Here is a 15,000-nt window from a genome sequence, read left to right on the forward strand (position 1 = left end):
TACATAACAAACCGGGCCGGTGATGGACAGAGACGGACAGTGAGTATTTATCACACACTGAGTCTTTAATCTCTAGGCAGTCTGTACATTACAGTAAGATACAGTGTAAGATAAGTGTTTAAGCTCTCTCACACACTCACACACACACACACACACACACACACACACACACACACACACTGGCCTGTGTACTCTACCGTTTCTACGTCTTTTAATAGAACATGTTGAAGATATGTACATGGTAAAATACAGTATTTTCTTTAGAGGTGTGTGTGTGTGTGTGTGTGCACAGTCTGTAAAAAAACACATGACAGATATGGACTAAAATCCCAGAGATACTAAGATATTTACTTAACACACCTCCACAGGGAAAACTAATCCCGAGGTCTTCAGCCTCCATATTGAACACAGTAGGTGTTAACACTAGTAAACTTCACTGTGTGTGTGTGTGTGCTGTAGATGTTGTTTAGATGTTAATAAAAGAAGGTTCACATCACATTTTCCTCACAGAGCAGGTTCAGTTCACTTCTACACCACTTACCCAGAGTCATTCAGAGCTTTGACTCACAGAGTCACAGATTTGCTCAGTCACAGATCCACTCACAGAGTCACAGATTTGCTATGACTTAACGAGTCACAGATTCGCTCTGTCTCAGAGTCACAGATTTGCTCTGACTCACAGATTCACTCTGACTCACAGAGTCACAGATTCATGATGTGCATCACACATCTCTCTAAATCATCACACACACACACACACACACACACACACACACATATTCAGGGCTTCACTGTTTTAGGTGGAGTGCGCTTGGCTCCAAAGTTAGTGCGCTCGACCACGGCTGTGTCTCACACCACTAATCACTACCTGCACTTCGCAAACAAAGTAGGGCTTATTTGACTGACTCGCTTCAGTGTGTTTCTGGGTGTGTATGTTTGTGTGTTTTTGTCTGGGTGTGTGTGTTAGTATGTTTGTGGTTTTGTTAGCTTACAGATAGAAAGCATGTGGGATTATTTCATCTTTACAAAAAAATCATAAGGTGTGTGTGTGTTGTCTATGAACTTATGTGTGATGCTGTTAGTTTCATAAGTGATTCTTTAAAACAGGAAGTGTTTCCAGTAACTGGAGATGTCCTCACAATGTTCTCCTTCACAGTCAATGCAAATGATTGTGTGTGTGTTTGTGTGTGTTTGTGTGCACGCAGACTCTCATTTTTCTTTTGAATTTTTTTAATGTAAATTTTAGAATTTGATGAGTATGCTGTGTATTATCTTAGTATTATTATCATCTAAATATCTCCCAGGAACATGAATGTCACGTAACGATGTTTAACATAATGCAGAAATGACATTCTGTCCTTTGAGGAGACAGCCACTGATTTTAAAACCCAGAAATGTCGGAAGGTTTTGTTTAAAATTTGCATCCCTGGTATAGCAGTGCGTTTGCTCTGGGTGTGGGCATTGTCTCCCAGTTTACACTGCAGTACTCTCTCATAGTTCTGCCCCTGCTGCTGCATGGACCGGGCTTCAGAATCACTTTGAATCAGAATCACATGCACAGGCTTCTGAATGAAACCACAGAAAAGTGTTGAACCTATTGGCAGGAGATCAGAAGTTTGATGGCCACAGAATCCATAAGTCCAGTAAAACAGAAATGTCCATCCTGTCTAGGCCGTGCTCTCACCCATCAGTCATGGTGACCCCACACAGTAATGGGCATGGGTGAGCTCATGTATGTGGAAGAAGTTTGAGAGTGGGCTGGTGGTGGTGGTGGTGTGTGTGTAGGGGGATGTGGTAGCTTAGATGTTGGACTACTGAGCGGAAGCTTGTGAGTTTGAATCCCAGGTTTTACCAAACTGCTACTGCTGGGCCCCTGAACAAGGCCCTTAACCCTCAGCTGTATAGAATGGGGGATGGAGGGTGTCTGCAAAAAAGCCAGAAATCTAAATGAGGCAGAGAGAATGTGTGTAGTCTACACTGTGTGATAAGTTGTGAGTCTGTGTGTGTTTTAGGTAGACATGGCGATGCGAGGCCACACCTCTGGGTCATTAATGAGTAATCATACTAAGGAGAGAGTGACCATGGCCAAGGTGACTCTGGAGAACTTCTACAGCACACTGATCACACAGCATGAGGAGAGAGAGATGAGGTAGACACACACACACACACACACACAAGAGTATGTGTGTTTTCTTCACCAACTCAGTTAATAATAAAGTGAGTTTTTGCTTCTGATTAACTTTCATAATGGCATACTTTCTCCAGATTGACAAAGAAGGTGTGTGTGTGTGTGTGTATATGTGTGTGAGTGTGTTTACTGCATATACCATACCTTTCAGGGTGTTCTGGGTCTTTTGTTTTTTGTTGAAGACGCATGTTGAATCACAGACTCATTATGAATTACAAACACATGATTCATCACTAACTGATTCACTGACTGTGAATTTGATTCATTGACACTGAGTCACCGACTCTTTGTGTCTGAATCAGATGCTTTTCCAGTTATTGTGTGTATGTTTGAGGCCGTGTGAATTTTGGTTGATTTCCATATTTCTCTCTTCAGGCAGCAGAAACTGGAGAAAGTAATGGATGAGGAGGGACTTCCTGATGAAGAGGTGTGAATGTGTCCTGTGTCTCTCTCCTTATTGTGTTATAAGGGCTGCCCACTTTTTCACACTCTATTGACCATTATGGCTAATGCTAGGCAAACGGTATAAACACTGTATAAAGAGCAGGCTGTGGTGCAGGTGTACAAGGTGTGTAGCATCAGAGTAAGATGTAGTGCAGTGAGACTCATTCACTGTGCTGTAGTTAGATGCAGTGGGGTGTATTCCATGATAGAGACTTAAAGCACTTTTGTATGTCGCTCTGGATAAGAGCGTCTGCCAAATGCCAGAAATGTAAATGTAGTTTGGTGCATTTAGGTGTAGTTTGGTGCAGTGTGGTACAGGTTGGTGCAGTGTGGTGCAGTGTGGTGCAGTGTGGTGTAATGTGGTGTAGTTTGGTACAGTATGGTGCAGTGTGGCGCAGTAGGGGTGTGGTTTGTTTTAATGTGGCGCAGTAGGGGTGTGGTGTGGTTTGGTTTAATGTGGCGCAGTAGGGGTGTGGTTTGGTTTAATGTGGCGCAGTAGGGGTGTGGTGTGGTTTAATGTGGCGCAGTAGGGGTGTGGTGTGGTTTAATGTGGCGCAGTAGGGGTGTGGTTTGTTTTAATGTGGCGCAGTAGGGGTGTGGTTTGGTTTAATGTGGCGCAGTAGGGGTGTGGTGTGGTTTAATGTGGCGCAGTAGGGGTGTGGTTTGTTTTAATGTGGCGCAGTAGGGGTGTGGTTTGGTTTAATGTGGCGCAGTAGGGGTGTGGTGTGGTTTGTTTTAATGTGGCGCAGTAGGGGTGTGGTGTGGTTTAATGTGGCGCAGTAGGGGTGTGGTGTGGTTTAATGTGGCGCAGTAGGGGTGTGGTTTGGTTTAATGTGGCGCAGTAGGGGTGTGGTTTGGTTTAATGTGGCGCAGTAGGGGTGTGGTGTGGTTTGTTTTAATGTGGCGCAGTAGGGGTGTGGTTTGGTTTAATGTGGCGCAGTAGGGGTGTGGTTTGTTTTAATGTGGCGCAGTAGGGGTGTGGTTTGTTTTAATGTGGCGCAGTAGGGGTGTGGTGTGGTTTAATGTGGCGCAGTTGGGGTCAGGGATGCCAAAATACTCAATATAATATTGAAGCGTTTGGTTCGACCTCCATGGTTTAATACGCATATGTGAACGGCGGTTCGTTTTTTCCTTAAAATAATAATAACCATGTGTTTATTACTCTCTGCACCGCCTGTTGGTGTTTGCCTGTACTGTTTGTCTACGTACTGAGACAGACACGCCTCCCCGCCAGTACATATCCAATCAGTGAGTGCTAAAGTTAGGGGCGGTGACCATGCATGCGATGCCGGTGTCAGATTTCACTCTAACCCTGGAGAGAGGTGAAGTGAGACAGAAACACGAGGAAGCAGTGCTGTCTTTAAATCTGTGGTGTGGGGACATTTCAGATTTGTTGTGGACCATGATGCCGATGAAACAAAAACGCTAAACAAAACATGAGTGTGTTTAAGCGCTGTTCCACACGAGTTACTGAGATGGAAATACTTCCAACATGACCACACATCTGCAGCTCCATCACCCAGAGATATCACTGTGTGGAAGCAGGAGGGCAGAGCAGGTAACACAGGAACCCAAAAAACCACAGTCCCCTATCTGATCCCTTCCAGCATTCAGACACAGCTGGTTCAGAGAGACACAAAAATAATTATAATATAATAATTGCTAAAGATCTGCAGCCGTTTTCTGTGATCGGTGATGTGGGCTTTCAGAAACTTATAAAAGTTCTCGAACCGCGTTACACTACCGACACGGACTTTTTTCCAGATCTCCACGAAAAAACGCAAAAAAATCTAAACCGAATCGGCTAAAGCACAAAGTCTTGCTCTAATAACAGATAGCTGGACCTCGGGGGTAACAGAGAGTTATCTCACCCTTACTGGTCATTACAGAGAGTTATCTCACCCTTACTGGTCATTAGAGAGAGTTATCTCACCCTTACTGGTCATTACAGAGAGTTATCTCACCCTTACTGGTCATTACAGAGAGCTATCTCACCCTTACTGGTCATTAGAGAGAGTTATCTCACCCTTACTGGTCATTACAGAGAGTTATCTCACCCTTACTGGTCATTACAGAGAGTTATCTCACCCTTACTGGTCATTACAGAGAGTTATCTCACCCTTACTGGTCATTACAGAGAGCTATCTCACCCTTACTGGTCATTAGAGAGAGTTATCTCACCCTTACTGGTCATTACAGAGAGTTATCTCACCCTTACTGGTCATTACAGAGAGTTATCTCACCCTTACTGGTCATTACAGAGAGTTATCTCACCCTTACTGGTCATTACAGAGTGTTATCTCACCCTTACTGGTCATTACAGAGAGTTATCTCACCCTTACTGGTCATTACAGAGAGTTATCTCACCCTTACTGGTCATTACAGAGAGTTATCTCACCCTTACTGGTCATTACAGAGAGTTATCTCACCCTTACTGGTCATTACAGAGAGTTATCTCACCCTTACTGGTCATTACAGAGCGGATTGGGAATGAAGAGCGCCGTCCAAACCCGTCTCCTGTTATAAAGTCATACAAGAGCTAATTTATATCTCACTATTTTCAGTACACTATGAATGTGTACAAGTTGATTTTTGCATTTAAGTAAAATAAAGAGAATTGCAACTAAAATCAGTTTTTTCTCCTTAATATCTTACTGTTCCTGTCACCTAAGCAAAGAATAATGGAAAAAATTTAATTAGCCAAGCCATCAGAACCGAACCGAAACCCGTGGGTAAAAAACCGCGGTACGTATTGAACCATGGGTTAACTGTATTGTTGCATCCCTAGTAGGGGTGTAGTGTGGTGTGGTTTGGTGTAATGTGGCGCAGTAGGGGTGTAGTGTGGTGTGGTGTAATGTGGCGCAGTAGGGGTGTAGTGTGGTGTGGTGTAATGTGGCGCAGTAGGGGTGTAGTGTGATGTGGTTTGGTGTAATGTGGCGCAGTAGGGGTGTAGTGTGATATGGTTTGGTGTAATGTGGCGCAGTAGGGGTGTAGTGTGGTGTGGTTTGGTGTAATGTGGCGCAGTAGGGGTGTAGTGTGGTGTGGTGTAATGTGGCGCAGTAGGGGTGTAGTGTGATGTGGTTTGGTGTAATGTGGCGCAGTAGGGGTGTAGTGTGATGTGGTTTGGTGTAATGTGGCGCAGTAGGGGTGTAGTGTGATGTGGTTTGGTGTAATGTGGCGCAGTAGGGGTGTAGTGTGATGTGGTTTGGTGTAATGTGGCGCAGTAGGGGTGTAGTGTGATGTGGTTTGGTGTAATGTGGCGCAGTAGGGGTGTAGTGTGATGTGGTGTGGTGTAATGTGGCGCAGTAGGGGTGTAGTGTGATGTGGTGTGGTGTAATGTGGCGCAGTAGGGGTGTAGTGTGATGTGGTTTGGTGTAATGTGGCGCAGTAGGGGTGTAGTGTGATGTGGTTTGGTGTAATGTGGCGCAGTAGGGGTGTAGTGTGATGTGGTTTGGTGTAATGTGGCGCAGTAGGGGTGTAGTGTGATGTGGTTTGGTGTAATGTGGCGCAGTAGGGGTGTAGTGTGATGTGGTTTGGTGTAATGTGGCGCAGTAGGGGTGTAGTGTGATGTGGTTTGGTGTAATGTGGCGCAGTAGGGGTGTAGTGTGATGTGGTTTGGTGTAATGTGGCGCAGTAGGGGTGTAGTGTGATGTGGTTTGGTGTAATGTGGCGCAGTAGGGGTGTAGTGTGATGTGGTTTGGTGTAATGTGGCGCAGTAGGGGTGTAGTGTGATGTGGTTTGGTGTAATGTGGCGCAGTAGGGGTGTAGTGTGATGTGGTTTGGTGTAATGTGGCGCAGTAGGGGTGTAGTGTGATGTGGTTTGGTGTAATGTGGCGCAGTAGGGGTGTAGTGTGATGTGGTTTGGTGTAATGTGGCGCAGTAGGGGTGTAGTGTGATGTGGTTTGGTGTAATGTGGCGCAGTAGGGGTGTAGTGTGATGTGGTTTGGTGTAATGTGGCGCAGTAGGGGTGTAGTGTGATGTGGTTTGGTGTAATGTGGCGCAGTAGGGGTGTAGTGTGATGTGGTTTGGTGTAATGTGGCGCAGTAGGGGTGTAGTGTGATGTGGTTTGGTGTAATGTGGCGCAGTAGGGGTGTAGTGTGATGTGGTTTGGTGTAATGTGGCGCAGTAGGGGTGTAGTGTGATGTGGTTTGGTGTAATGTGGCGCAGTAGGGGTGTAGTGTGATGTGGTTTGGTGTAATGTGGCGCAGTAGGGGTGTAGTGTGATGTGGTTTGGTGTAATGTGGCGCAGTAGGGGTGTAGTGTGATGTGGTTTGGTGTAATGTGGCGCAGTAGGGGTGTAGTGTGATGTGGTTTGGTGTAATGTGGCGCAGTAGGGGTGTAGTGTGATGTGGTTTGGTGTAATGTGGCGCAGTAGGGGTGTAGTGTGATGTGGTTTGGTGTAATGTGGCGCAGTAGGGGTGTAGTGTGATGTGGTTTGGTGTAATGTGGCGCAGTAGGGGTGTAGTGTGGTGTGGTGTAATGTGGCGCAGTAGGGGTGTAGTGTGGTGTGGTGTAATGTGGCGCAGTAGGGGTGTAGTGTGATGTGGTTTGGTGTAATGTGACGCAGTAGTGGTGTAGTGTGGCGCAGTCTGGTGTAATATGGCGCAGTATGGGGTGTAGTTTGGTGTAGTGTGGCGCAGTGGGGCGTGGTTTGGTGTGGTGGGGTGCAGTGGGGTATTCAGTCTGGTGTAGTTTGGTGTGGTGCAGTGAGGTATTCAGTGAGGTGTAGTTTGGCGCAGTGAGGTGTAGTTTGGCGCAGTGAGGTGTAGTTTAGCGCAGTGAGGTGTAGTTTGGCACAGTGAGGTATTCAGCGAGGTGTAGTTTGGCGCAGTGAGGTGTAGTTTGGCGCAGTGAGGTATTCAGTGAGGTGTAGTTTGGCACAGTGAGGTATTCAGTGAGGTGTAGTTTGGCGCAGTGAGGTATTCAGTGAGGTGTAGTTTGGCGCAGTGAGGTATTCAGCGAGGTGTAGTTTGGCACAGTGAGGTGTAGTTTAGCGCAGTGAGGTGTAGTTTGGCACAGTGAGGTATTCAGTGAGGTGTAGTTTGGCACAGTGAGGTATTCAGTGAGGTGTAGTTTGGCGCAGTGAGGTATTCAGTGAGGTGTAGTTTGGCGCAGTGAGGTATTCAGTGAGGTGTAGTTTGGCGCAGTGAGGTATTCAGCGAGGTGTAGTTTGGCACAGTGAGGTGTAGTTTAGCGCAGTGAGGTGTAGTTTGGCACAGTGAGGTATTCAGTGAGGTGTAGTTTGGCACAGTGAGGTATTCAGTGAGGTGTAGTTTGGCGCAGTGAGGTATTCAGTGAGGTGTAGTTTGGCGCAGTGAGGTATTCAGTGAGGTGTTGTGTGTTTTTTGTTCCCTGTAGAAGCGAGTGAGACGCTCTCAGCATGCGAAGAAGGAGACAGAGTTCCTGCGCTTGAAAAGGACAAGACTTGGCTTGGATGACTTTGAGTCCCTAAAAGTGATCGGACGCGGAGCATTTGGAGAGGTACAACACACTGTACACTGTACACAACACACTGTACACTGTACACAACACACTGTACACTGTACACAACACACTGTACACAACACACTGTACACTGTACACAACACACTGTACACAACACACTGTACACTGTACACAACACACTGTACACAACACACTGTACACTGTACACAACACACTGTACACAACACACTGTACACAACACACTGTACACTGTACACAACACACTGTACACAACACACTGTACACTGTACACAACACACTGTACACTGTACACAACACACTGTACACAACACACTGTACACTGTACACAACACACTGTACACTGTACACTGTACACAACACACTGTACACTGTACACAACACACTGTACACTGTACACACCACACTGTACACACCACACTGTACACAACACACTGTACACAACACACTGTACACTGTACACACCACACTGTACACACCACACTGTACACAACACACTGTACACAACACACTGTACACTGTACACACCACACTGTACACACCACACTGTACACAACACACTGTACACAACACACTGTACACTGTACACACCACACTGTACACACCACACTGTACACACCACACTGTACACTGTACACACCACACTGTACACACCACACTGTACACACCACACACCACACTGTACACACCACACTGTACACACCACACACCACACTGTACACACCACACTGTACACACCACACACCACACTGTACACACCACACTGTACACACCACACACCACACTGTACACACCACACTGTACACACCACACTGTACACAACACACTGTACACACCACACTGTACACACCACACTGTACACTGTACACACCACACTGTACACACCACACTGTACACAACACACTGTACACACCACACTGTACACACCACACTGTACACTGTACACACCACACTGTACACAACACACTGTACACAACACACTGTACACTGTACACACCACACTGTACACACCACACTGTACACACCACACTGTACACTGTACACACCACACTGTACACAACACACTGTACACTGTACACACCACACTGTACACAACACACTGTACACTGTACACACCACACTGTACACACCACACTGTACACACCACACTGTACACTGTACACACCACACTGTACACAACACACTGTACACTGTACACTGTACACTGTACACAACACACTGTACACACCACACTGTACACACCACACTGTACACAACACACTGTACACTGTACACACCACACTGTACACAACACACTGTACACACCACACTGTACACAACACACTGTACACTGTACACTGTACACAACACACTGTACACAACACACTGTACACAACACACTGTACACAACACACTGTACACTGTACACACCACACTGTACACAACACACTGTACACTGTACACACCACACTGTACACAACACACTGTACACAACACACTGTACACAACACACTGTACACACCACACTGTACACACCACACTGTACACAACACACTGTACACTGTACACACCACACTGTACACACCACACTGTACACACCACACTGTACACTGTACACACCACACTGTACACACCACACTGTACACACCACACACCACACTGTACACACCACACTGTACACACCACACTGTACACACCACACTGTACACTGTACACAACACACTGTACACTGTACACACCACACTGTACACAACACACTGTACACACCACACTGTACACACCACACACCACACTGTACACACCACACACCACACTGTACACACCACACTGTACACACCACACTGTACACTGTACACACCACACTGTACACACCACACTGTACACACCACACTGTACACTGTACACACCACACTGTACACACCACACTGTACACACCACACTGTACACTGTACACACCACACTGTACACACCACACTGTACACACCACACACCACACTGTACACAACACACTGTACACACCACACTGTACACACCACACTGTACACACCACACACCACACTGTACACAACACACTGTACACACCACACTGTACACACCACACTGTACACACCACACTGTACACTGTACACACCACACTGTACACACCACACTGTACACACCACACTGTACACTGTACACACCACACTGTACACACCACACTGTACACAACACACTGTACACTGTACACACCACACTGTACACAACACACTGTACACACCACACTGTACACACCACACTGTACACACCACACTGTACACTGTACACACCACACTGTACACACCACACTGTACACTGTACACACCACACACCACACTGTACACACCACACTGTACACTGTACACACCACACTGTACACACCACACTGTACACACCACACTGTACACTGTACACACCACACTGTACACACCACACTGTACACTGTACACACCACACACCACACTGTACACACCACACTGTACACTGTACACACCACACTGTACACATCACACTGTACACACCACACTGTACACACCACACTGTACACAACACACTGTACACACCACACTGCACACTGTACACACCACACTGTACACACTACACTGTACACACCACACTGCACACTGTACACAACACACTGTACACACCACACTGTACACACCACACTGCACACTGTACACACCACACTGTACACACCACACTGTACACACCACACTGCACACTGTACACAACACACTGTACACTGTACACACCACACTGTACACACTACACTGTACACACCACACTGCACACTGTACACAACACACTGTACACACCACACTGCACACTGTACACACCACACTGTACACACCACACTGTACACACTACACAACACACTGTACACACCACACTGTACACTGTACACACCACACTGTACACACCACACTGTACACACTACACAACACACTGTACACACCACACTGCACACTGTACACACCACACTGTACACACCACACTGTACACACTACACAACACACTGTACACACCACACTGTACACACCACACTGTACACACCACACTGTACATTTCAGAATTAATATGATGAGTTTGTGTGTTTTAGTCTCCAAACACACACTGTCTCATAACATCAGTGTTTATAGTGTGTGTGTGTTCTTCAGGTGCGTCTGGTGCAAAAGAAGGACACAGGTCATGTTTATGCCATGAAGATCCTGCGTAAAGCTGACATGTTGGAAAAAGAACAGGTGACAACACAAACACTAACAACCCCTCAGAGCGGAGTGACCCGTCTGTCTCACCTCTTCACACCTCTTCACACCTCTCTCTACCTCTCTCTCACTCACACTCTCTCTCTGTCTCTCTCTCTCTCTCTCTCTCTCTCTCTCTCTAGGTGGCTCATATCCGAGCAGAGAGAGATGTCCTGGTTCAGGCAGACAGTCTGTGGGTGGTGAAGATGTTCTACAGCTTCCAAGATAAACAGAATCTTTACCTGCTCATGGAGTTCCTGCCTGGAGGTGCTGCTACAGACACACACACACACATACATACACACACACACACACACACACACACACACATGTACATACACACACACGTGAATACAAGACTGACTTGTGACTGTGCCCCCTGTAGGTGACATGATGACACTGCTGATGAAGAAGGACACTCTGACGGAGGAGGAGACGCAGTTCTATGTGGCTGAAACCGTTCTAGCTATCGACTCCATCCACCAGCTGGGCTTCATCCACAGGGACATCAAACCTGATAACCTGCTGCTTGATTCAAAGGTCTCTCTCTCTCTCTCTCTCTTCCACACACACACACACACTGAAGAAGAGATTTCGTTAGGTCTCTTACACAAACATACACACATTCTCTCTCTCTCTCTCTCTCCCCACGCATCCTTCCTCTTCTGCTTTTTTCTTCCTCTCTTCTCTCTTTTTCTCTAAACACTGAGCTGCAGCAAGCTTTACGTGTGTGTGTGTTATAGGGTCATGTTAAACTCTCTGATTTCGGTCTGTGTACTGGACTGAAGAAAGCTCATCGTACAGAGTTCTACAGGAACCTCAGCCACAGCCTCAACACTGACTTCAGTGAGTGCAGCTCCGTTTCCCAGCATGCACTGCGGTTTGTTTCATCCTCTCACTGAACTGGGTGTGTGTGTGTGTTCTATTCACAGCCTCTCAGAACATGAACTCTAAGCGGAAAGCAGAAACGTGGAAACGCAACAGGAGGCAGCTGGTAATAAGACGTTAATAACACGTTCTTTCTCCTTCTCTCTTTCTGTGGGTCACTGTATATTAGATGTATGTGTGTGTGTGTGTGTGTGTTGTATCTCAGGCATTTTCCACAGTGGGAACCCCAGACTACATTGCTCCAGAGGTGTTCATGCAGACAGGCTACAACAAGCTCTGTGATTGGTGGAGTCTGGGTGTCATTATGTACGAGATGCTGATTGGTGAGTGACACTGTTCACTGCCCTTAGGGTCATTATTCATCACTCCATAAACTTAACCACAAGCACACCTGTCAATCTCCCGTGTGTGTGTGTGTCTCCAGGATATCCACCCTTCTGTTCGGAGACTCCTCAGGAGACGTATAAAAAGGTGATGAACTGGAAGGAGACACTGGTTTTCCCCCCTGAGGTGCCCATTTCCGACAGAGCCAAACATCTCATCCTCAGGTAACTCGGGTGTCCTCTGTCTGCCTGTGCTCCCTACCCCCTAACCCCTCCTTCCTACCTCCTAACCCCTCCTCCATACCCCTAACCCCTCCTCCATACCCCTAACCCCTCCTCCATACCCCCTAACCCCTCCTCCATAACCCCAGCCCCTCCTCCATAACCCCTAACCTCTCCTCCATAACCCCTAACCCCTCCTCCATACACCTTAACCCCTCCTCCATACACCCTAACCCCTCCTCCATACACCTTAACCCCTCCTCCATACACCTTAACCCCTCCTCCATACACCTTAACACCTTCTCCATACACCTTAACCCCTCCTCCATACACCTTAACCCCTCCTCCATACACCTTAACACCTTCTCCATACACCTTAACCCCTCCTCCATACACCCTAACCCCTCCGCCATACCTCCTAATCCCTCCTCCATAACCCCTAAACCTGTCTCCACACCCCCTGCTGGATATGGTGGTATCATGATCAGAAGCATGTTCCAAACTCACACTGCATATTTACTATACAGGCCCTGCACTGTGTGTGTGTGTGTGTGTGTGTGTGTGTGTGTGTGTGTGTGTGTGTGTGTGTGTACCTGCAGGTTCTGTTGTGAAGCAGATCATCGTATTGGAGCTACAGGCGTTGAGGAGATTAAGAGGAACCCATTCTTCGAGGGAGTTGATTACGATCACATCAGGTCACTGCATTAACACTCATCTTCATCTTCATCATGTTCTACTCTTTATGAAGTATTTATTGTGTGTGTGTGTGTGTGTGTGTGTGTGTGTGTGTGTGTGTGTAAAACAGAGAGAGACCAGCAGCAATCCCCATCGAAATCAAGAGCATTGACGACACATCAAACTTTGATGAGTTTCCTGAGTCGGACATCCTGCAGCCTGCAGCTGGTGAGACACACACACTAACCCTCACACACATACACACTGACCCACAAACTAACCCTCACACACATACACACTGACCCACAAACTAACCCTCACACACACACACACTGACCCACAAACTAACCCTCACACACACACACACTAACCCTCACACACACATACACACTGACCCACAAACTAACCCTCACACACACACACACACTAACCCTCACACACATACACACTGACCCACAAACTAACCCTCACACACACACACACACACACACTGACCCACAAACTAACCCTCACACACACACACTAACCCTCACACACACATACACACTGACCCACAAACTAACCCTCACACACACACACACATACACTAACCCTCACACACACACACACATACACACTGACCCACAAACTAACCCTCACACACACACACACTAACCCTCACACACACTAACCCTCACACACACACATACACACTGACCCACAAACTAACCCTCACACACACACACACACACTAACCCTCACACACACTAACCCTCACACACACATACACACTGACCCACAAACTAACCCTCACACACACACACACATACACACTGACCCACAAACTAACCCTCACACACACACACTAACCCTCACACACACACACTAACCCTCACACACACACATACACACTGACCCACAAACTAACCCTCACACACACACACACACTAACCCTCACACACACACACACATACACACTGACCCACAAACTAACCCTCACACACACACACACTAACCCTCACACACACACACACTAACCCTCACACACACACACATACACACTGACCCACAAACTAACCCTCACACTCACACACACACACTAACCCTCACACACACTAACCCTCACACACACACATACACACTGACCCACAAACTAACCCTCACACACACACACACACATATACACACTGACCCACAAACTAACCCTCACACGCACACATACACACTGACCCACAAACTAACCCTCACACACACACACACTAACCCTCACACACACACACACATACACACTGACCCACAAACTAACCCTCACACACACACACACACTAACCCTCACACACACACATACACACTGACCCACAAACTAACCCTCACACACACACACTAACCCTCACACACACACACACATACACACTGACCCACAAACTAACCCTCACACACACACTAACCCACACACACATACACACTGACCCACAAACTAACCCTCACACACACACACACGCACACTAACCCTCACACACACACACACACACACACACACACTAACCCTCACACACACACACACACACACAAACCCTCA

General features: G+C 47.0%; 1 protein-coding gene across 4 annotated transcripts in view; it reads left to right on the plus strand.

Moving 5' to 3' along the window:
• The window catches only part of stk38b (serine/threonine kinase 38b), a 23,004-nt gene that overhangs the window by 282 nt on the left and 7,722 nt on the right, over positions 1 to 15,000 (plus strand). For 2 of the 4 annotated variants that reach the window (XM_058374012.1, XM_058374014.1), the window contains exons 2-13: positions 2,013 to 2,149; positions 2,564 to 2,615; positions 7,991 to 8,113; positions 11,248 to 11,331; positions 11,478 to 11,601; positions 11,720 to 11,874; positions 12,078 to 12,180; positions 12,267 to 12,328; positions 12,428 to 12,545; positions 12,647 to 12,770; positions 13,367 to 13,462; positions 13,573 to 13,670. In XM_058374012.1, coding sequence (XP_058229995.1) covers positions 2,019 to 2,149; positions 2,564 to 2,615; positions 7,991 to 8,113; positions 11,248 to 11,331; positions 11,478 to 11,601; positions 11,720 to 11,874; positions 12,078 to 12,180; positions 12,267 to 12,328; positions 12,428 to 12,545; positions 12,647 to 12,770; positions 13,367 to 13,462; positions 13,573 to 13,670 — 1,270 coding nt within the window. In that variant the 5' untranslated portion in view covers positions 2,013 to 2,018. Of the gene's footprint in view, positions 40 to 2,012; positions 2,150 to 2,563; positions 2,616 to 7,990; positions 8,114 to 11,247; positions 11,332 to 11,477; positions 11,602 to 11,719; positions 11,875 to 12,077; positions 12,181 to 12,266; positions 12,329 to 12,427; positions 12,546 to 12,646; positions 12,771 to 13,366; positions 13,463 to 13,572; positions 13,671 to 15,000 lie in introns of all 4 variants that reach the window. The other 2 variants (XM_058374013.1, XM_058374015.1) reach the window with 2 other exon arrangements.

The sequence above is a fragment of the Hemibagrus wyckioides genome, linkage group LG21, assembly GCF_019097595.1.
Source record: "Hemibagrus wyckioides isolate EC202008001 linkage group LG21, SWU_Hwy_1.0, whole genome shotgun sequence".
Taxonomy (NCBI): Eukaryota; Metazoa; Chordata; class Actinopteri; order Siluriformes; family Bagridae; genus Hemibagrus; species Hemibagrus wyckioides.